At 35.5% G+C, this 21,580-nt stretch overlaps 2 protein-coding genes across 4 annotated transcripts in view; one reads left to right on the forward strand and one right to left on the reverse strand.

The window, feature by feature from the left end:
• Positions 1–4,727, forward strand: part of INVS (inversin) — a 247,342-nt gene extending 242,615 nt beyond the window's left edge. Inside the window, exon 17 of the mRNA XM_074196730.1 lies at positions 3,927–4,727. Within this exon, the coding sequence (XP_074052831.1) occupies positions 3,927–4,042 (116 nt within the window). The 3' untranslated portion in view covers positions 4,043–4,727. The remainder of the gene's footprint in view (positions 1–3,926) is intronic.
• A 74-nt stretch (positions 4,728–4,801) lies between these two features.
• Positions 4,802–21,580, reverse strand: part of TEX10 (testis expressed 10) — a 71,808-nt gene continuing 55,029 nt past the window's right edge. For all 3 annotated transcript variants that reach the window (XM_074196733.1, XM_074196732.1, XM_074196731.1), the window contains exons 12-15: positions 16,153–16,233; positions 13,850–14,031; positions 10,634–10,844; positions 4,802–6,445 (exon numbers count right to left, since the gene is read on the reverse strand). In XM_074196733.1, coding sequence (XP_074052834.1) covers positions 6,332–6,445; positions 10,634–10,844; positions 13,850–14,031; positions 16,153–16,233 — 588 coding nt within the window. In that variant the 3' untranslated portion in view covers positions 4,802–6,331. The remainder of the gene's footprint in view (positions 6,446–10,633; positions 10,845–13,849; positions 14,032–16,152; positions 16,234–21,580) is intronic.

Below are 21,580 nucleotides of genomic sequence, written 5' to 3' on the forward strand. Positions count from 1 at the left end.
ACATATAAAACAATTTAACATGTTTTAAAAGAAATTTTGAATTCTAAATTCTTTCTCTTCAAGCCTCCATACTTTAAGGTAAGCAATTTAATACGAATTATAGTTGAGAAATCATGCAAAAAATATTTCCACATTAGCCATGTTGCAAAAAATTTAAAAAAAGACCAAAAGAGATAATGTAAAAAATTTGTGCTTTGATCTGCATTCAGACTCCCTCAGTTTCTTCCTCTGGAGACAGCAATTTTCATTATAAGTTATATAAATATAAGGATAAGTTATTTTAAAAATAATGACACAGCTTTTCAAAAATATTTGTTACCATTATTTTTAACTGAAAAAATCTGAAAATAAGGTAACTTTCCAAATCTATAGAATACTCTATTACTAAAATGAATTGGGAAATGGCTTGACAAAGTACATAATGTAAGAAAATCCTGTAAGGCAGCAAAGGACAAATAGAATCTAAAGCCTAGGTTCATCCCTTGGTCATGGGCCCCCAGAAAGCTACTCTTGAAACTAGGTTCTTTATAGGTCAGAGTCCTTTCCAAATGATAGTTCCTGAGCCCCCCTCCCCCATCTGTTTACTAATTGGCCCGAAGTCTTTACTTTGCCAAATATGAAAAAGCAATGAAAATAACAGGGCAGATAGACTCATCCTCATCTTCTGGAATTCAAATCTGGCCCAGGATACTTATTAGCTGCATGACCCTAGGCAAGTCACCTAACCCTGCCTGCCTCAGTTTCCATGTCTAGAAAATGAACTGGAAAAGGAAATAGAAAATCACTCCAGTGTCTGCCAAAAAATCTCCAAATAGGATCATGAAGAGTTGGACACCTGAAACTACAGTGAAAGAACAGAACCTTTACTTAAAAGCTCTTGAGGGGCAGTGAATAGAGCACCGGCCTTGGAGTCAGGAGGACCTGAGTTCAAACCAATCCTCAGTCACTTAATAATTACCTTGCTCTGTGCCATTGGGCAGGTCACTTAACCCCCACTGCCTTGCAAAAAAATCTAAAAAGCAAAACAAAACTCCAGTTCATTCTCCTACAAATATGAATACTTTCGGTGGGAAATGTAATTATAATTATTTCATCTTCCTGACTTAGCCTAGGACTCATTCTACAAACAAAAAACTGTAAGAGGAAAATACATTCACAAATACTTTGGTAGACACAAAAGGACACTGGATAAGACAGGAGGGAAGTAATAAATCACCGTAGTTATTTATGTTGACAGTTTTCTAAAATTAAGTATATTTTTCACAAAGTAGATAAAATATTTTCAAATGTAACAATTCTTTTATCTTGAGTTACCATATTTTGTTACCCCCATGAAGCAATGGAAATTTAATAATTGGAGAATCTAAGCCAGTTTGGTATTTTTTCCTTTTCCTGCACACGAGTCATGCTGAAGATTGGTGTGGCCTTTGACTTTCATGTGATGAAAATGGACAGTGTTAAAAAAAAATCTTCCTTTTTTTTGGGGGGGGGGGCACCTAGGCTTGTCCAAGTAAATATTAAGGTTAGAGGCTGGATCTGAACTCAGGTCTTCCTGACTCCAAGGCTGGTGCTCTATCCACTGTGCCCCTTCTTCCTGTTTTTTTTTAAGGAACAATACCCATTTTCCTTTATCTAATGAATGAGTTCAAAAATTTCAAGACAGTGTTTTACTTTTCCTCCCTCTGTTCACGACAGCATTGAATTTGTTTGATAAGTTCAGTGCTATTGCTGGCAAATATTGGGTCCTGGTGAATGCCCCCAACCAGAAGGATCTATGGTAACATTCTCCCTACATTAGATTTACTTATTTTGTTTATCTTGGAAGGTGATTAGTGACACCAGCACTAACACTGACTTAATTTTTGTTTAAAAAAAGGGGGGTGGGGTGAGGGGAGAGACAAGTGACTATCTTCCCTGAGTACAGAGATGAAGATCATTTCACTTAAGTATGCTGAGGCCACTTTGAGGAATCCTTGTTAGACTGGAAATAAATACCTATTGAAGAGTTTCTACCTAATTTACTGGGGCGGGGCGGGCATGCTAATTTATCACTAAGCACCATGAGTTTGTTTTCACATGGTAGAACTTTTAAATCCTAGATAGAAACTTTGGGAGAGGGGGAAGGTACCTGAACTTCATCAGTATAAGAGAATCTTACAATTCAGAGAAGCAACTCATCTGTAACTTATTTTTCTAGACTTAGAGAATTACCTAAAGTACAGAGGGGTTGACTGACTCAATCAAAAGACATACAGCTTATAGGTCAGAGGCATGGCATAAAAGCTGTCTATACAATGTCTCTCTCTAAATGTAGTTAACAAGAATCAATGAAAATAAAATTTATTTGTATTTGTCCCTATGTACTTATAGTCCTATCAAGGAATTATGTTTCTTTTAATTCCTTGTTTTACAATGTTATCCAATAATACATATTTTTAAACAAAGGAAAAGAACACCAAACATATATTACAGAATAAGCTGGCAAATTCTATGTTCCTTTTTTAGGAACAAATGTTAAACAAATAAACGGCATATTTTATGTATGCTAGTGTAGCAAATCTCCAATCATAAAGTCCTGTCAAAATCTGAAATGGATTAATGTTAACATTAATTTTTAAAAGTTGTTATTAATAAAAAAAGATATTTCTACTCCCAACTAAGGTTCTACCACAAAATGCATTTTTCCCTTAAAATATGGATCAAGTTCTTGAACTTGATTTTAACCAGTAATATTGACATTAACCACGAAATGTTGTTGGATGTCAAGATTGGCTAAATACATATATACACATATATGCACATATATGCATGTTTGCTGTTGTTCAGCCATTTCAGTTGAATCTCTTCGTGATCTTATTTGAGGTTTTATTGATAGATACTGGAGTGGTTTACCATTTCCTTCCCAGCTCATTTGACAGATGAGCAAACTGAGGCACACAGGGTTATGTGACACAAACTAGTGTCTGAGGCCAAATTTGAACTCAAGTCTTCCCAACTCCTGACACAGCATTCTAGCCACTGTGCCACCTACCCACCCATATACATATATGTAGTTATGTCTAAAAATGAACGGAATCTGTACCACATAGTGTGATTTTATAGCTACAGCAGTTATATATAGTATATATCAACATAAGTAGTTTGTACATGCTGTGTGCATATCTGTATAAACTCAAGTGCAAATGGTCTGATACAGTCAATGATAGTGACCCACCTTAATTTACACTGAATAAAATGTTCCTTACTTTTATTGCAATTGTTGATTTTTAAAGTATTTATTCGAGAAACTGCATATAGCATTCTTATCATAATCCCTGCAAGTTTATACTTGTCACTCTTCTCCCATACCCAACTTCAAGAAACATGATATGAGATTTCTAAGGACTGCATTGGTTCCTCTTTTCCAGGAATTAAGGTTTGAAAAACTGGCAAATGTGGCAGAAATTGGCACTGTTTTTGGGGAGACATCCTAACCCTTGTCATTTCTTTGCCTGGAATGATCTCAGTTCATACTCCTCCAGCTTCCCAAAATCCTAAGAGAAAACTCTTAGGACCTTGTCCTCAGCTCTTGAATCTCAACTTCCTGAATTTCCAAGAACCCTTTTTCCAGATAATTCCAATTGACACCTCCTTTTTCCCTGATCCATAATTACTGAATACACAGGCTTAAATTAAAAACAGCCCACCTAACCTGGTATATTCTGATGTCCAAAAGCAGCCCCTTCAGACTGGGGCAATTATCCTTCCACAACAGTGTTTAGATTATAAAGGTTTAGTCTCTCTCTGCTTTACTATCAATCTATAGGTCACAGCAACCAGAAAATGTAAGAAAAGCTGAATTAAAACCACCTTATCAATCCTGAGTAATTTATTTTTGAACTAAAGCTAATTACTTCGAATATCTATGTTGGCTTTTGTTTTAACAGTTAGCAACCTGCAGTATGTGCACTTGCTTGACAATAATGGAAAATCAAAGAACTTCTCTTACAACATGAGACCAGCCACTGAGGTGAAAGCAAGAAATCAAAAATCCAGTCACTAAAGGATTGTCTTCATGAGAGATGGGATACCTAAAGCAGCTGATTCTCTTAATAAAGTCACCAAATTTTTACATTTCAGTCATTTAAAAAAAAATCTATGAAATGGGACATGTTTACAGAAATTTAAAACTGATTTCTGAGTTTTCCTACTTATGAGGTCAAAACTGGAACAAGTATTACCAGTCTTCATTTTGTAAATATTCTCACCCTCATGATTGGGAAACAGTTGTGACTCAGATTATTAAATCTATACCATTTCTCTTAATGTGAAAGATGATACTTATTCAGTCTGCCAATTTGGGGTTATTTATTAAAACATCCAGCAAGTATGATGATTAGCAAAACAAGAAATAATCTGGGGAATGATTTTTTTGTGAGTCTAGGACTTCCCCCATTAACTGTTGAGGTCAGGTTTGTGGAGGAGAAAATGGAAATAAGCCAGAGTAATAATGCATCCCTTTTAAATGAATCCACTCGTTTCCAAGTCAGTATCCTCTACAATACAACTTCTATCACTTTACCAAGCCCTTTGGAATCTCCTAACCATATTATAAAAGCTTCAGAATATAGTTTTTCTTAGACTAGGGAAGGATCTGAAGCTATAACTCCTTGGCTTCAATGAAAAATTAACATGCTAAACTTTTATTTTTCACTTTGGCAATTAAATAGTAGTAAAGTTATATAAAGTTTATAAACACTAAAGTTTACAAAACTGCTTTACATATTAATTCATTTTAAAATTAGTACCATCAAGCAGATTGATAACTAATTGAGTGGTCAGAACTAGGGTAATCTCATTCAACATAAACCTTGGAAGGTCTACAGCAAAATACTTGAAGATTTGTGCTATTTAGCATTTTTGTTATCTTTTGCAAAGAATTTCAGCACTTAACACATAAGCAAAATACTATGATGTTTGAGTAGAGAGAATCAGGACAAAGACATTTTTGTACACCATGGAAACTTAAAAGCTTGTTAGGAACTTACACATGCAAGGTACTTATCATGAGTACCTTAAAACCATGAAGAACAGATGCTTTCCTTCATCATTAAAAAAGTTTATTGGGGCGGCTAGGTGGCACTGTGAATAGAGCACCAGCCTTGGATTCAGGAGTACATGAGTTCAAATCTGACCTCAGACACTTAATAATTACCTAGCCTGTGGCCTTGGGCAAGCCACTTTACCCCACTGCCTTGAAAAATCTAAAAAAAAAAGTTTATTAAAAAGTCATACCTGAAATGCCCAGCTCTATTCCTTCACAGTTGATTTATCTGTCGACTACCCTAGTTCAGTGATAATACACAGTGACCTTATTTCCTAATTCACTGGTAAACATTCCTAACAAGGACTGACTTAAGTTGGTGCACACTGTTTTCTCTCTTTCCCAATTCAGGGCAGAAAAAAGAGAAATTGTTCAAATTCAAACTTGTATTGGAAATTGTGTCAGTATTCTTGCCTCTTCATATGACCCCTCCAATTTTGAATCATATCCAATGATTTTTGTACACATCCTAGGAGACCAATATGGTCTATGTAAGCAATAGATACAAATGAGTAATGAATGGGGGCCAGCCACATAAGGAGTTAACTATCTCCCATTTTCTTTTTGAGATGACTAATTTTAATTGGGAAGGTTTCCACAAGAATGAAAAGAGAAGGGAAAGGCTAATGAATACTACTTGATGCACTTTCCATTAGCTAAACTGTTAACCACAGTACAAGCTATGAAATGCTTTACCAACTGCAGATGGTTAGAAGAAAACTACTACCTTGAATGTATAAATCTCAGTAGTCCAGATCTAAATTATCTGATGAGATGGCCTGTGTTGCAGGTGGATAGCAGCAGTGACAAGTAATGGAGTAAGAGAACAATATGGTACAGAAAAACTGTATGAAACTAACCCACCATCAGACTTTTGTCAGAGGAAATATGTTTGGAATCCCAGTATGTATCATTTCAACACCCATATTGGACAACAAACTTGATGACTAATGAAGTAGGGAGCTCCACTGTATAGATAGCAAGATAAAAAAGAGTAAATGACTTGAAAGTGTTCAGATTTTTCTTCCTTATCTCTGTAATCAACAGTGCCTTTTGACAAGAGAATTTTCTGTATTTAATAATGATGAAAATATCTACTACTGATTGTCATTTTTAACTTTATCACAGTAAAGGCTAGGGACATAGCACACATAGCAGTTTTCTTTAAAGCTTAGCTTTATTGACAAATATTGTTCCAAGGTTTTTTTCAAAATAATACAGAAGTAAACAGTTTAAAATTATGTCTCTTCAACAGACAGTGCTAACTGCCCCAGAGCCCTGGGGGCGGCTGGCCAGGTAAATATTGAAGCAGTAATGAAGGTCTGTAAGCCACTGCTCCTGAATTCCTCCACTCTTCATCAGCTACAGGGGGGGGAAAAAAGAATTAGCATCCTTTGTCATTTCTGTGAGAGAAGAGTTACAGATGTAGTCAATGTTTCTGACAACTAAAGTCCCACAAGTTTAAGAACTCTATCTTGGGATCACTAGAACAGTGGGTTTTGCTCATTAACTATTCATTACACTAAATGAATTACAAAGTTTAACAAAAAAGAAATAATATTATACATAACTAAATCTGACTTCTGAGTTTGGTTAATATTTTATAGTCAATTTTCTGTAGAGGACCGTCATCTTGTAAAAATGATTCCCAGCTCCAGCTGATGTCTTAAGGGGCCCCGATCCCCTTGAAGAACTTCTAGTGAAGCAAGATTTGACCCTAGCCCTAGATAACAGTGAGCCCTTTGTACCAAGACTTGAATCCTGCCTTCCTGGCAGCTCTGAAACCAGCTCTCTTATACTATGCTGCCTCTTGAAGGTAATTTCAAACAGCAAACATGATTAAAGTCATTTTAGCAATACCTGCCATGAGTTGATTACAATATTACTACTAAACTTGGACTGTGCCAAATAGAGACAAAAAAAGTGCATCTGACTTTTCTTTTTGATCTTTTCAGTATGAACACATTACCATAATCTTGACTGGGGTGGGGGGGAGAAGAGGTGAAGAATCATAAAAACAACTTTCTTCAAAGGTAGATAATTTTTCAAGAGTCTTTAGTTGGATAGTGGTCAGTGAAAAGTCATGTTATTTAAAAAAAACCTCTTTCCCTTCTATTCATAGGGGAGGGGGGAAAGGGAGAGAGAAAAATAAAGAGTCTTTGTGATAAGGGATAATTTTGAGAGAGGCAAAAAGCAATATTTTGGCAAAATAAAAAATGATATATAAGTTAAAGATAATAAAAAAGACTTATATAAGCCAACAGAAGTTGTAGGCAGTGGTGGGATTCAAATAACGAGTTTGCTGAACTCAACATAAAATTAGTTAGCGGTTCTGCCAAACTGGTGCAAATCAGCTGAATCCCACCACTGCTTGTAGGTGTTAATCAGGGATAGCCAATTCTATCAGTAGGAGAACATCCCTACATAGTTGAGGCACTACTTTATTATTATACACACTGTACTTGAAGGCCTGCAATATAGATACATCTACTAAACCTTCAACTCAGTGGGATTAAAAAAAAGGGAAAGGACCCACATGTAGAAATTATTTATGTAGAGGGTTACTTCCTTAAGTGGCAAAGAAATGAAAAAGAAGGGGGTATCCAGGAATGGTTCAACAATTTATGTTGTTAAGAAAATAATGATATACTACTGCACCGTAAGAAAAGACAAAGATAGTTCCTGTGAAACCTGCCAAAACTTGTATGAACTGATTCAGGAGTAATATTTACATAACAGTATCATTAAAAAAAAACCCATAAAAAACTTAAGAACTCTATTTAGTATAATGAATCCAAGTGATCAGTGACAAAGCCACCTCCTGCCAGAAAGGTGACAGACTAAAGATGCAGAAGATTTGTTGTGCAAGACTATATGCCTGTTTGTTACAGAGGTTCTAGTTTTCGTTTTCTTTTTCCAAAGAGGTTGGGAAAGAAAAAATAAAAACTTATTAATTAAAGGAAGAAAATGATCTGCTGCATCCTGTCTATTCCTCCTTTGGCAACAACAATCTTCCAACATTAAGAATCATCACAAAGAGCAGCTTAAGTGGCGCAGTGAATAGAGCACTGGCCTTAAGAATCAGGAGGACCCAAGTTCATCCAGTCTCAGACACTTAATAATTACCTAGCTGTGTGACCTTGGGTAAGTCATTTAACCCCATTGCCTTGCAAAAAAAACACCCCAAAAATCATCAATAGGATTAAAATACTTTAAAGAGCAATTTGGTGTTTTGTTTAAAGATAAGCAAATTCCTTAGCAACATGGAGCAACAGAGAAGAGAGAAAAGATTCAAATCTTGTTTTGTTTGCCTTATCAAATAAAATAAAAATTGGATGAGTTCAAGTTTTCCTTTTCAAACAAATTATATCTGAGTAATGATCCAAGAAACCCCAGGTCTAATAAGAGTGAAGTAAACTTGGGGCGGCTAGGTGGCGCAGTGGATAAAGCACCAGCCCTGGAGTCAGGAGTACCTGGGTTCAAATCCGATCTCAGACACTTAATAATTACCTAGCTGTGTGAGCTGTGTGGCCTTGGGCAAGCACTTAACCCCATTTGCCTTGCAAAAATCTAAAAAATAAAAAAAAATAAAAATAAAAAAAAGAGTGAAGTAAACTGGATTAGTATCCTGACATGCTGCCAAATAGAAGATGTGTTCCTGTTGAATTAGGGAGAGAAAAGTGGGGATGGTTTCAGAGAAGTAATAATAGAAATTAAAGTACTGAACAAGCAGGAGGTAAAAAAAAGAAGATATCAAGGATCTAAAGGGGAAATCCCTGAGAAAAAAAAATCCTATGGCAGACTGTAGGGTCCTTCTTGGACAAGAGTTCTTAACTATGAGAAACTTGTTTTTTGGGGTTTTTTTGTAAAAAAAAAATTAATACTATAATAAATAAAACATAAATTGATTTTTATATATTATTGAATTTTAAAAACACTGCAGCTTCTAGGATACACACAAAGTTAAAAACCTATGTTCTAACACTACATGAAATACAACAAAAGTGTCAATTGCCAGAATTCAATTTGAAAAGGAAAGGGTAAAAGGCTAAAATGTTCTGGCTAAATGATCACGTAAATAATATTCAAGAGCATGTGTGGGTGATTACTGGAATCTAGTTTGACCATTCAGATCCCTTCACTGAAAAGAGTAACAAGACTTGCAGTGAACTTTAGTTTGCAAGCATGTTTATATACATTATTTTCTGTGACATAGGTAACAGAGGTATTCCATATTTTGCAGACATAAACTGACAAGTAAACTAAAGATCAGAATTAAGTGACTTAATTCAGTCACACATCTATTGAGTATAGACACTAAACCAAGATCTTTCTAATTCAATGTTCCTTCTACTGTTGACAGAAAGACAAAATGGGCATTACTCTACCCTTCTCCTCCACCATCTTACAAAATACTCAGCATAATAAAGGATACTAAATACATACTATTGTTCCTAGTAGCTTACAAGAGATATTGTAGACTATATAAAATGTCTAAGACTGTGAACATTGAAAAAGAACCTACCTAGCATAAACACCATGATACTTTTTCCATCTTTGAAACAAACCAAAAAAAAACGCCATTTAAAATTAATACATTCTAGCATGGAGGTATAGAGAGGAGTAAAAAAAATCTTCCAATACCAACAATTCAATTGAAATTATTCATCTCCAAGATGTAGCTGTTAATGTAAGGCTGCACTGGTAAAGTGGAAAGGGTACACGAGGCTTGTCTTCAATACAACACATCAAGTGAGAATTGCCAAATCTTCTCTTTTTTTATATCCACATCTCCTAATCACCCCTTTCTATACCCATAAATTGGTCTAGTTGTCTCAGTTACTAGAGCACTTTAGTTCAGACCATCATCTTTCCAGGACTGCTGAAATAGTTAATTTATTTGTCTCTCCTCACTCCAATTCATCCTTCATGCAGCTACTGAAATGATTTTTGTAAAGCAGTAAACTCCTCTCACTCTCCTTTAGATAAAATATAATTTCATTTCATCTCTTACTGTATAAGTTTATAGACTTCTAGAATAGACACAAAAGTTAAAAACTTATGTTCTAGCAATATATGAAATAAAAGTGCCCATTGCTAGAATCCAAAAGCACATGTATATGATTTATAATAAATATATGCAAAATGTTTGGAGGCCATTGAAGTACAGTTTTTCAAGGTTTTCTTCCAGCTCTAGATCTAGGATCCTATGAAATCAAATACCACTACCTACAAAATCAAATGTAGAAGTTACTTGAACCACAGCCCAGAGCTTCTGGTCAAGATCCTACGAAGCTCCATAGCAAGTGGGCCCTTAATAAGAAAAATCACCAACTGTATAACAACTAGAATTCTGAATGCTGCTTGAACCAGGAAATGTAAAAACACTTGCTTTAGATCGACAAAGTTACCCTTCTGCTCCCACCCTTGATCCCAGCAAGATAGTGACCACCTAAAGTGTCTGCTGAAACTCCTCTGGCCCTGCTCAGATGACATTATTAACATCTTGATGCAAAAATTCAAGAAATGATCTGTTGAAAAACTTCTTACCATAATATCTTTGACAATCTGCTGTACCAGAAGTGCATTTGTCATCATGTGCACCCTCAGTGGAGCATGTTGCAGCAGCAAGCGGATCAGCTGAGCAACAACTGGCAACTCTTCTTGACATGTTTTATTGATCTGCAGATTCTGGAGCATCAGTCTTAGTACTCGGGGTAAAACAGCCAATACTGAAATACAGGATCCCCATAATTTATCCCTAAAGATTAAAAGGACAAAAAAAGGGATATAAAGAATTCAGCAATGAAAAAGGTTAATTTCTTCTTCTTTCCCTTAAACAAAAATATCACTTAACAGGAAAACATATTTGAATAGCTGAAAGCAGCAAACAAGAGCTAATGAAATTCTGAATTTCATTATTATGTTGAATTAATTATGTGGAATAGAAGACTTTCAGAAAACTTGCATATGGACAATTTATCAGACCCAACAAGTAATGATTTAACACCACTAAATAATGATAATATCCATCAATTAAATAGCTTATTAATTTGAAACCGATAAAAAAGTGAGTTGATCATCACTAGACATTAATCAATTATAAATTATACATTAAGATAAAAAAAGCAGAATCTAATGAAGTAGACTTTGGATCCCTGGCAAAAATCTTGGGACAGAGGGTTTTTCTGAGCCTTCAGAAAGGAGCGACAGACTCAAAGGAATTAACACAGATTCAAAAAGAAGTAATGACCACAAGAATGGCACAGATACCATTTACTTTGATTCTACAATTCAACAAAATATTTCAGGATAATCTTGTAGTCAGGATGAAAGAATACTGACAGCATGATAGAAACAGATCAGATTTATTTGCCACTTAAAAATTTCATAAAACACTTTACTAAATGCAATCCTGTAAGATAGGTTGTACAAGGCTGTCTTATTTCACTGATCAGGAAACTGAGTTACAGAAACATTGAACAATTTAAGCCTTCAATGACAAGGGTTAAAAAAAACTTCAAACTAGGATGCCCCAGAGACATCTTAAACTCAACGTGACCAATAAATTTTTCCTTTTGTTTCTTCCAAATTTATATTAAAGGCCATTTTTCCAGCCTCTCAGGTTCATAAAATCCTATCCTATTCTCAACTCCACCCCTCCAAATTTAATTAGTGGCCAAATCTTGCTATTTCTCTTTTCACAAGACAACTCACACATTACCACTTCTATCTAGGCATACAGCTGCCACTGCAATCAAATTCTTATAAGCCCTTCTCCTAACTGGTTGCTTTTACCACAACTCTAGTCTGTCAGAGACACTTGTTAGTAATTTCCTTAAACATGGATCTGACATATATACCATCAACTCCAGTGGCTTCCTATTGCTTCAAGGATAAAAATATAAACCTTACTGCTTAGTTTTTAAAGCTGTGTAAAACCTGGCCTCAACCTACTTTTCCAGTTTCATTAGACATGATTCTCTCTCCATTCTCTTCAATCCAGTCAAACTAGTTCTTGGTTTCTCCTATACATTACCTAACCTCTCCTTGTTTTTGTACAGGTTATCCTGTACCAAGACTAATTACCTTCCTACCTCCTTAACAGTCTTTCTTTAAGACAAAGCTCAAGTACATTCTTCTAGAAGAAGTTTTTCTGATTCTCAAGTGTGACTTCCTTGTCAAATTATCTTTTAATTACTTAGTATATATTTGCAACTAATTTTTATTTTTACATAGGTGTATTTTATACGTACTTGCCTGCTCAATTAGAATGCAAGCTCCTTGTGAGCAGGAATTCTTTAATTCTTTTGCTTGTATTCCCAGTACCTAGCACAGGGCTAAGCATGTAGTAGGAGTTTAACAAATGGATCATTCAATAAACAAATATTAGGTACCACTATGAACCAAGAACTGGACTATGTGCTGGAGATTCAAAAGAAAACAAAATGCAGTCTTTGTCCTCAAGTAATTTACAGTTTAATAGTGGAGACAACATGTAAACAAAACAAGTTATATACAGGATAAAGAGGAAATAATGACTAGAGAGAAGGCAACTGAAAACAAGGTGCTAACTGGGTAAGGCTTCCTGTAAAAGATGAGATTCTAGTTGTAAATCCAGTAGGCAGAGACACTAGGCATTAATTAATTGATGCCTTGAATTAAGAGGTAGGAGTGTTCTATTTGTGGAATAACCAGGACTCCAGTGTCAGGGAACAGAAGAGAGTAGTGGAGAAAAGACATGAGAAGACTGGAAAGGAAGGAGGGGGGTCAAATCACAAGAGTCTTTGAATGTCCCATGGAGCATTCTGTATTTGATCCTGGAAGTGACAGGAAACACTGGAATTCCTGAGGAGGAGGGGGACAGGATCAGAATTGTGCTTCAGGACAATCACTTTTGTGCCAGGGATAAGGGGGAGACAGAAGGCAGGCAGAGCCAGCACAAGTCAATGAGATGGTCTGGTCTATATGTGAGGTGATGAAGGCCTGTCCAGAGTGTGGCCGAGTCAAAGGAGAGAAGGGAGAATAGTCAAAGAGATGAAAATGGTGAAACCAATAGCAAGATTTCTAACCTTGGCAAAGGTTAGCCGTGAGGGGCAGGTTTGGAAACATCCTGAAGTTTCAGTTTATGTTGACTTTAAGATGTCTAATGAACATCCACCAGTTGTTGATGTCTAAAAGGCAAATGGTGATGTGAGAATGGAGGTCAGGAGAAAGAATGAAGCAAGACAGGTAAATCTGAGAATCATTACCACAGAGAAGATAATTAAATAGTGAGGAAATAACTAAGTGAAGTAGCATGGAGGTAGAGAAAAGGGCCCAGGATAGAATCCTAGGTGTCACCTACAATTTAGAGGGTGTGATATGGATGAGATTCTAGCAAAAGAGACAGAAACTCGATCTTTGATTTGAAAAGTCCAAGGAATGATAGAACAAAAAACCTGACACAACTCAAATTCAGTTAGAATTCCAAACAGCACATTAAACTATGCATCTAAACAGACACGCACACACCAACTAATTTAAAAAACCTTTCTAAAACAATTTCTGAATCCCAAAATTTGTGACCATCTTCAATAAAGCCAGAAACAAAATTCATCTTACTATAAATCTAGAATGTTGCAATTTTTTTTCTTATGACATTTCTAATATTCATAGTAAGAAAATTCCATTGAAGAAACTTTCTCTTTTTGGAAGGATAAGATACAACGCCGAGTAGAGGTGCAAGTGAAGGGAAGAGAAGTTGTGGAAAATGAAAACCATTACCTTTTTCTCATATGTTCTGCATCCGCTTTTTCTAAAGTGAGGAGGAAGTGAAGAAGACTGTAACAGCAAGACGCTAGAAACTTATATATTGTCTCAGTAAGTACACAAGCTTGATCCAGGAGCTTACTCACAACACACAAAATAGATCCAGCAGTGCTATCAGGGATTACAGACAATCCAGCCTAGATATAAAAGACACAAGTTAATTATTTACAAAAGATACTTATTTACCTCCTTCCAAAGCCTCCCCACTCCCACTTCCTAACAGGCTCAGTTCAAAGACATCCTTAAAACATTTCTATTTTAAATTAATTTTAATACACAAGTCCCTTGCCTCAAGGTTTTTATTTTCCTTTGAGAATTTATTCCTATAGTAAATTACCTTAGAAAGTAATCTCAAGAAAAAGCATGACTAAATTAATACTTCTTTTTCACAAATGTCTTTTTTCCTAGAATTTCCTTATTATAACTTAGAAACCTTTGCTAATGAGAAATACCTTTACTATTTTCTTCAAGCTTCCAGAGAAATCAATTTCCCCAATAACAATGACTTTGGTTTCACCAGGCATGTGCATGTATGTGATTTCTAAATGATACAGAAGACAATTAACTCTATCAAGTGCTCTCCTTGAGTAACTCAATTTCACCTAAGAACAGAACTCAGATATTAAAGTAACTGAATTTTGATATGAATAATTAAGTCTGTCCCTTTCTTACCTCATATGAACTACTCTTCAGAAAGTTAGGGATGTAAGTATATCATTACAGTTAGCACAGCATTACATTATTTAGCAATTCATTATTCCACTGCACCAAATAGTACTCTTTTTAGTGAGGTACCTTTTTCTTTGAACAGGAATTTTGTTACACATATGAGTTAGTTATTCTAATACTCCATTTTAGGAATGATATAGATAAAAATAGGCAATTGTGGGCTAGTTTGGAAAGGAGAAACCACACATTATATACTGTTTCAGGGAAAATGCAGTCTAAGATTCAAAATTATTTATAAGCTGAGCAAATGTCTGTTGTATATGGCTTGAAGTCTGGTCATTTGAATCATTCAATAGTAAAGATCTTAGGAAAATTTAACACTTTAAAAAAAATTATGAAAGCTCCATTTAGACATTCTTCTTTTCTTTAACAAACTCTTGATTTTCGGGTTGTGCTACAACTTCCTTCACACTTATTCCCGAGTATAGAAAAATGTCTCAGTCATAGTCACCAAGTGCTAACTATATGCAAAGCATATTGAGCTAAGCTTTGGAGATACAAAGGAAGGCAAATAGACCCCAAGGAGCTTGCGCTCTAATGGGAGAGACAACATGTTAACTACATTCAAAATACACACAGAGTGGATGGAAGATAATGGGATAATCTCACAGTAAAGCATGAGGGCATTGGAAAGGCCTTCTGAAGAAAGATGAGATTTGAGTTGTCCTGAAGAAAGCCAAAAAAATTGAGGAAAAGGTGAAGTGGGAGAACAAACAAGGAATGGGAGCTATTCAGTGTAAAGGAACAGAGTATGAAGATTTAGGGTGAGAAAAAAAAAATAAAGAATGAAGAGTTGAGATTTGTGAGCCTAAGTAACTGGAAAGATGATAATGCTGTAGTATGAAAATTCAGATGCAGCAATAGAGGAGAAAATAATGAAATTAATTAATAATCAATTCATTGTACATATGCCAGATAACAAAAGAGGGAGGGAAAAAGTTTAATGGAGCTGGACAAAGTCAAGGAAGCATGAAGTAACTGTTCTGAGAAATTCACATCTACAGCTATAGTCAGAATATCACCTTTACTCAACGTTTCCCATTTTTTAACCACGGGTCCCTGAAGTGTTACTTCTTCAGTTTATACAAGTTCATTATTACTGATGCTACATAAAGGAAATTTTAGAGGTAAAAAAGGGATGTTTGCTATAAGATGTCCATAAGGCTAAATTAGAGAACTGGAGATCAATTCAGAATTATATAATCATATATTTGAAATCCAGAACTTTAGAAATCTGATAATGAAATCCACTCTTTTTATAGATAAGTAAACTATGGCACATGGGTGTAAATTGACTTGCCCAAAGTCAGACAGCTAAGAAGTGGCAGAGCTGAGCTTCCTAGTATTCAGATCTTCTAACTTCTAGGACAGTGATCTCTTCACAACAGATCTCCAAGGAAGAATCAAGATATACTATATTAACCCCATCAATTCCTAAAGAAGTTTAATGTCCTCTTTCTGTCATGATACTATTCACAGCACTTAAAATATACTGACTGAGTAAAGCAGTTGGTTAAAAGTATATTTACCATATGCTTATGAATAGCACTCTGCAGGACATCCAAACACTGACTTCGAGCAGGAATAATGGACAAGTTGTGACACACTGCCTGTCAGAAGAAAAGAAAAATCTGTAATTAATCAAAGTTTTCACAATGTAAATTGAAATTCAGAGAAGATTTCTTTGTATCTATCCAATCAAAAAATTCACCTTTCCCCAAAATCTAACAACAGCCGACTGGTATTTTTTGTACCAGAGAGACAGTGTGGAGACAGCTTTCCCCAGCGGCCTGAACAGCAGGAAAAGCCAATGCTAGCAAGTGCTGGTGCTATTTATGAAATCCATTTCCCTTGCAATATTTCAAGTGTTTTGCCCATATCCCTGTCTCAAGTTCCACAGGGATCTCAATACAAAGCCCATCACCTGCTCCTTCCTTTGCATCCCAAAAGTAAGAAACAGGATGGTTAGATACTGAAGGAATCTTTAGGAACCCAAATGCACTATGATCTAGAATTCAAAGTTACAGACTGGTATGGGTAAAAGTCTTATGCTCAACTAAGAAAAGCCTATGGGTTTTAGGATTTAAGTTTAAATGGTGGGAAGCAATTTTTCCCAGACTAAACAATATTTCTTTTTCCCCTTCAAAGGCATCTATTTTAGTACACAGTCAATATCTGGCATATTTCTTTTTCACCTTCAAAAGCATTTATTTTAGTACACAGTTGTTGATACCCAAACATTAGTGCCAAAAGTTTAACAATTTTCAAAAGAACTGAATATTATCAATGATCATACAAAAAAATTATCGTCTGGGATGCAAACTCATATCTATTGAGGAAGAAAAAGTAATAAAAAACAAGTAAGTGTTGGAGTGGTGATGGAAGAGAAGCCCAATAAAATACTATTAAAAGAGCTATGAACACGGTTCAATAGTTCTGGGAAGCAATCTTGGAATGGAGCAAGAAAAGTAACTAAATTGTTACTTTTCTGGAATGGGAGTCAGTGGTCATCTTCAGAAATGACTCCAAAAAAATTTGAGATCTGCTTAGTGCAGTAGATAGAGCACTGGCCCTAGAGTCAGGAGGACCGGGGCTCAGACACTTAATAATTACCTAGTTGTGTGCCTTTGGGCCAAAAACTAAAAAAAAGAAAAGAACGAATTGATGCAGATGTAGAGTGAAGCTAACAGAACTAGAAGAACGATTTTTGCAATGACAGAAATACAGCAAAGACCAACTTGGAAAAAAATTGTAAACTCTTTTCAATAGTATGACCAAGCACAATTCCAGAAAACTAAAGATGAAACATGGTATCTATCTCCTGATAGAGAAGTGAAGGACCCAGAATATAGAATAAGAAATATTCTGAGGGTTTGAAGAAATTCATTTTGACTTACTGTATATTTTAAAATGAAAATGGAACAGAAAAAGTCAGAAGAAAGCACAAACAAGTAGGACAGTTTTGAAATTAACTGGTAGTATTTATGTACTTATTTTAACGCAAGAGGTATGAAAACAGGGATCTAAAATTTCACTAAGAATTCTTTTTGTATTGTGTTTGTATGTATGAAAATGCTTTTGAATTTGTCTTATACCAAAAATAATTTCAACACACACATTCCATAACATGAAGAAAATAAAAAGAGGAAATATAAATTCAAATAAACGAGTTTCAACTCATACCCATTTATACTATAAATTCCTTGAGGACAAAGATCATGTTTTATTTTAACTTAATTTTATTTATTTATTTTAGTTCTTTTAATTTTCTTTTTATCTCTAAAGCTTGGCATAGTTCCTGGCACATTATGATTTTTAAAATAAATGCCTGTTGAGAATAATCATCATCTTGGGGAAAAAAAAGGAAAAAAGTTGAAAAGAAAACAATAACAAGGGTAGACTGTTGGTGAACTGTGAATTCCTCAAGTCACAAAAGAAAGCAATTTGGAACCACGTTCAAAAAGCCTTTAAACAGCAAAACCACTCCCACACCGTATAAATGAAAAATGAAAAAGACCTAAATGCTATTTTTTTTTAAAAATGGGGTTAAGTGACTTGCCCAAGGACACATAGCTACGCAATTATTAAGTGTCTGAGGTCAGATGTAAACTCAGGTACTCCAGACTCCAGGGCTAGTGCTCTATCCACTGTGCCATCTAGCTGCCCCTATATGCTATTTTTTTTTTGGAAAAGAATTTAAAGAATGTGATCATCTCAAAGCGATGGTACCCTTCTGATCCCCCCAGCTACATTTCTAGTTATAATCTGTGTGATCTATTGGACTAGAATGAAAGTTTTTGCTCAACTTGCTTTAATGTGGTATAAGACAAGGAGGGATGATTTCAGAATATGAATTGATACAAAATAAAGTAAGCAGAATAATTTATACATTTATAACGAAACTAAAGAAAAACTAATCAAACAATGATAAATAATTCACTTACTACATCTAAGTGATAAAGAGGTGATGGACTAAAATATGTATCATTAAAACATTTTTTTAGGGGCAGCTAGGTGGCACAGTGGAGTCAGGAGAACCTGGGTTCAAATCTGACCTCAGACAGTTAATAATTACCCAGCTTATGTGACCTTGGGCAAGTCACTTAACCCTATTGCCTTGCAAGAAACAAAAACATTTTTTAAAAGATATGAAAAGTAATGAGGAAATGGGAGTCAATGAGTGTAGATAATGGCATAAGATTCATTTCAGAAATGAATTAAGTCTGAGATTTTTATTCTGATTCTAACATGTAAAATAATACAGGTAAGTTAATGAAAGATTAAACTGAAAAAAATTTAAGGATGGCAAAATTCTTGATAAGTCTGTAGACCAAATAAAAAGATTGAACAAATAAGCAGGTGGGGAGGGGGCGGGGTGCAACTCAAGGAAGGGGATAGAGGTGGGCTAGACAAAGGTAGAGATAGATAATGTCCCAAAGAAATGGGATAGAGGTCAAAAGAGGTATTGTCATTGTCATTTTTTCAGAAGAAGAACCACAGTGTACAACCACCACAGAATGGTGGACAACTTAGAGGGGTAAGAGTGAACTCCTATCTCTTTCCCTCTCACTACATGTTCAATTCTTTTTCACTTAGTCACATGAAATCCTTCCTTTCCATTTCTAATACAGTGGTTCAAACTATTCATTTCATCCTTAGAAGCACACCAAAAGTGTAACAGGGAACTTCAATTGTCTAAATATATATTCTGGAGTTATCAAAAGAATCATCCAACAAAATTCTATCTTATTCTCCTTTACTTCTTTTTTAAAAAATGTTATTTATTTTAAGAAAGAAAGGAAGAAAGAAAGAAAGAAAGAAAGAAAGAAAGAAAGAAAGAAAGAAAGAAAGAAAGAAAGAAAGAAGAGAAAAAATTTATTTATTTAAGGCAATGGAGTTAAGAGTGACTTGTCCAAGTTCACATAGCTAGGCAATTATTAAGTGTCTGAGATAGGACTCAGATCCTCCCAACTCCAGGGCCACTGTGCCACCTATATTCTCAACAAGAAAAATCTGCTTGATGGAATGGATATTATGGGTATATTAAAGGTTTTTTAAAATTCATGATGCACAATAAAAACTAGATCAAAGTCTAGAAATTCCAACTTCTACATGAAGCCTTTTCAAATCTCCCTTAATTTTAGTAACTTCTATGAATTATTTTAAACTAATACCTGTATCTTGCTTGTATATATATATATATATATATATATATAATAATTTGTGCCTTTTCTTGAATCCCAGGCTTTAATAAATATTTGCTGACTGAGTGCCATGTTTCTGTGGACATATAAATCCCCCTTAAAGAAGGTAAGCTCTGAAATGGCAGCACTTATTTTAGTTTTATCTTTGAATTAGACACAACATCTTGTACATAGTAGACACAACATTGTTGGAACCAGGGGGCAAGCCAAAGCAAGCTCTCCCCCAAACCATTCCAAATACTTTTAAATAATGATCCCAACCAAATAATAGTGGCAAAACCCACAAAAAGACTAAGAAACAATTTTCCAGGCCAAGACTACCTGGAAGATCCACAGGAAAGGTCTGTTACACCAGGGTTAAAAAGGACAGGCAATGCTGCCCAGATATGCTAGAACAAACCAGCTCCAGTCATCCAGTAACAGCCTGCAGGGCCTGGGTCCGTGAAAACTGGCAATTTCCAGACTTCTCAGCCCAGGGATTGCCATGGACAACTGGAAGCTCAGAAGGAAAAGTCTGCCACACCAGAGAGGGGGGCTTCAGCACAGACCCAGACGAAGAAGGAGCAGGCCTGGGAAGTTACCCAGCATTTGCTTCCAGATTCGTTGTCACTCGACTGTAAGGAGGTCAGGGAAGACTGTAGTCTCCCTGCCATCCCTGAGGCAGGACTGTGGTTTTTGTCCATAAGCAGATCCAAGTTGCAGTCTGGGGCCCTGTCTTAAGAAAAGGAGGTTTACTGCCATAGCAGAGCAGGGACCACTCTCACAGTTTCAAAGCAGAGGGGAGTGCTTGTACAGAGCATTTAGAGCCGTAGAAAAATTAAGGTCCCTGAGGGATATTCCTGAAAACAGCTACAAAAACCCTCAAAAGCTTGGGACAGTGCATCCTCCACCCTGGAAACAGAGCCCTCCCTTAACAAAGAGTTAAAATCAAGTCATAGGGCTGGGGAAATGAGTAAACAAGAGAAGAAAAAAATCTGACCAGTAGACAATTACTGTGGTCCCTAAAGATCAAAACACTCAAAACACACAATCAGAAGTTAACAAAATCAAAGCTTCTGTATCCAAAGTCTCCAAGAAAAATATGAATTGGTCTCAGGCTATGGGAAGAGCACTCAAAAAAAGATTTTGAAAGTCAAGTAAAGGAGGTAGAGGAAAAATTGGGAAGAGAAATGAGAGTGATAAAGGAAAATCATGAAAACCAAGACAGTAGAGCATGGTGAAGGGGATACAAAAAAAAAAATTGAAAAAAATAACATCTTCAAAACCCATTTGGGTCAAATGGAAAAAGCAACCCAAAAGGCCAATGAGAAGAAAAATGCCTTTACAAAGCAGAATTGACTTGTTAGAAAAAGTGATATGAAAATTCTCTGAGGAAAATAATTCCTTCAAATACAGACTAGTGCTAAGGGGAAGCTGAGACTTTGTGAGAACTCAAGAAGCAATAAAACAGAACCAAAGTAATGAAAAACCAGAAAAAAAATGTGAAATATCTCATTACACAAACAACTGACCTGGAAAATAGATACGAGAGAAAAATTTAGAAATTATTGCACTAACCAAAAAAAAAAAAAGGCCTAGACTTCATTTTTCAAGAAACAATCCAGGAAAATTGGTCTGATATTCTAAAAGCAGAGGGTAAAATAGTAATGGAAAAAAATCCACCAATCACCTCCTGAAAGAAATCCCAAAATGAAAACTGCCAGGAATATTGTAACTAAATTTCAGAACTCCCAAGTCAAGAAAAAAATATTAC

This window comes from Macrotis lagotis, chromosome 8 (assembly GCF_037893015.1).
Source record: "Macrotis lagotis isolate mMagLag1 chromosome 8, bilby.v1.9.chrom.fasta, whole genome shotgun sequence".
Classification (NCBI taxonomy): Eukaryota; Metazoa; Chordata; class Mammalia; order Peramelemorphia; family Peramelidae; genus Macrotis; species Macrotis lagotis.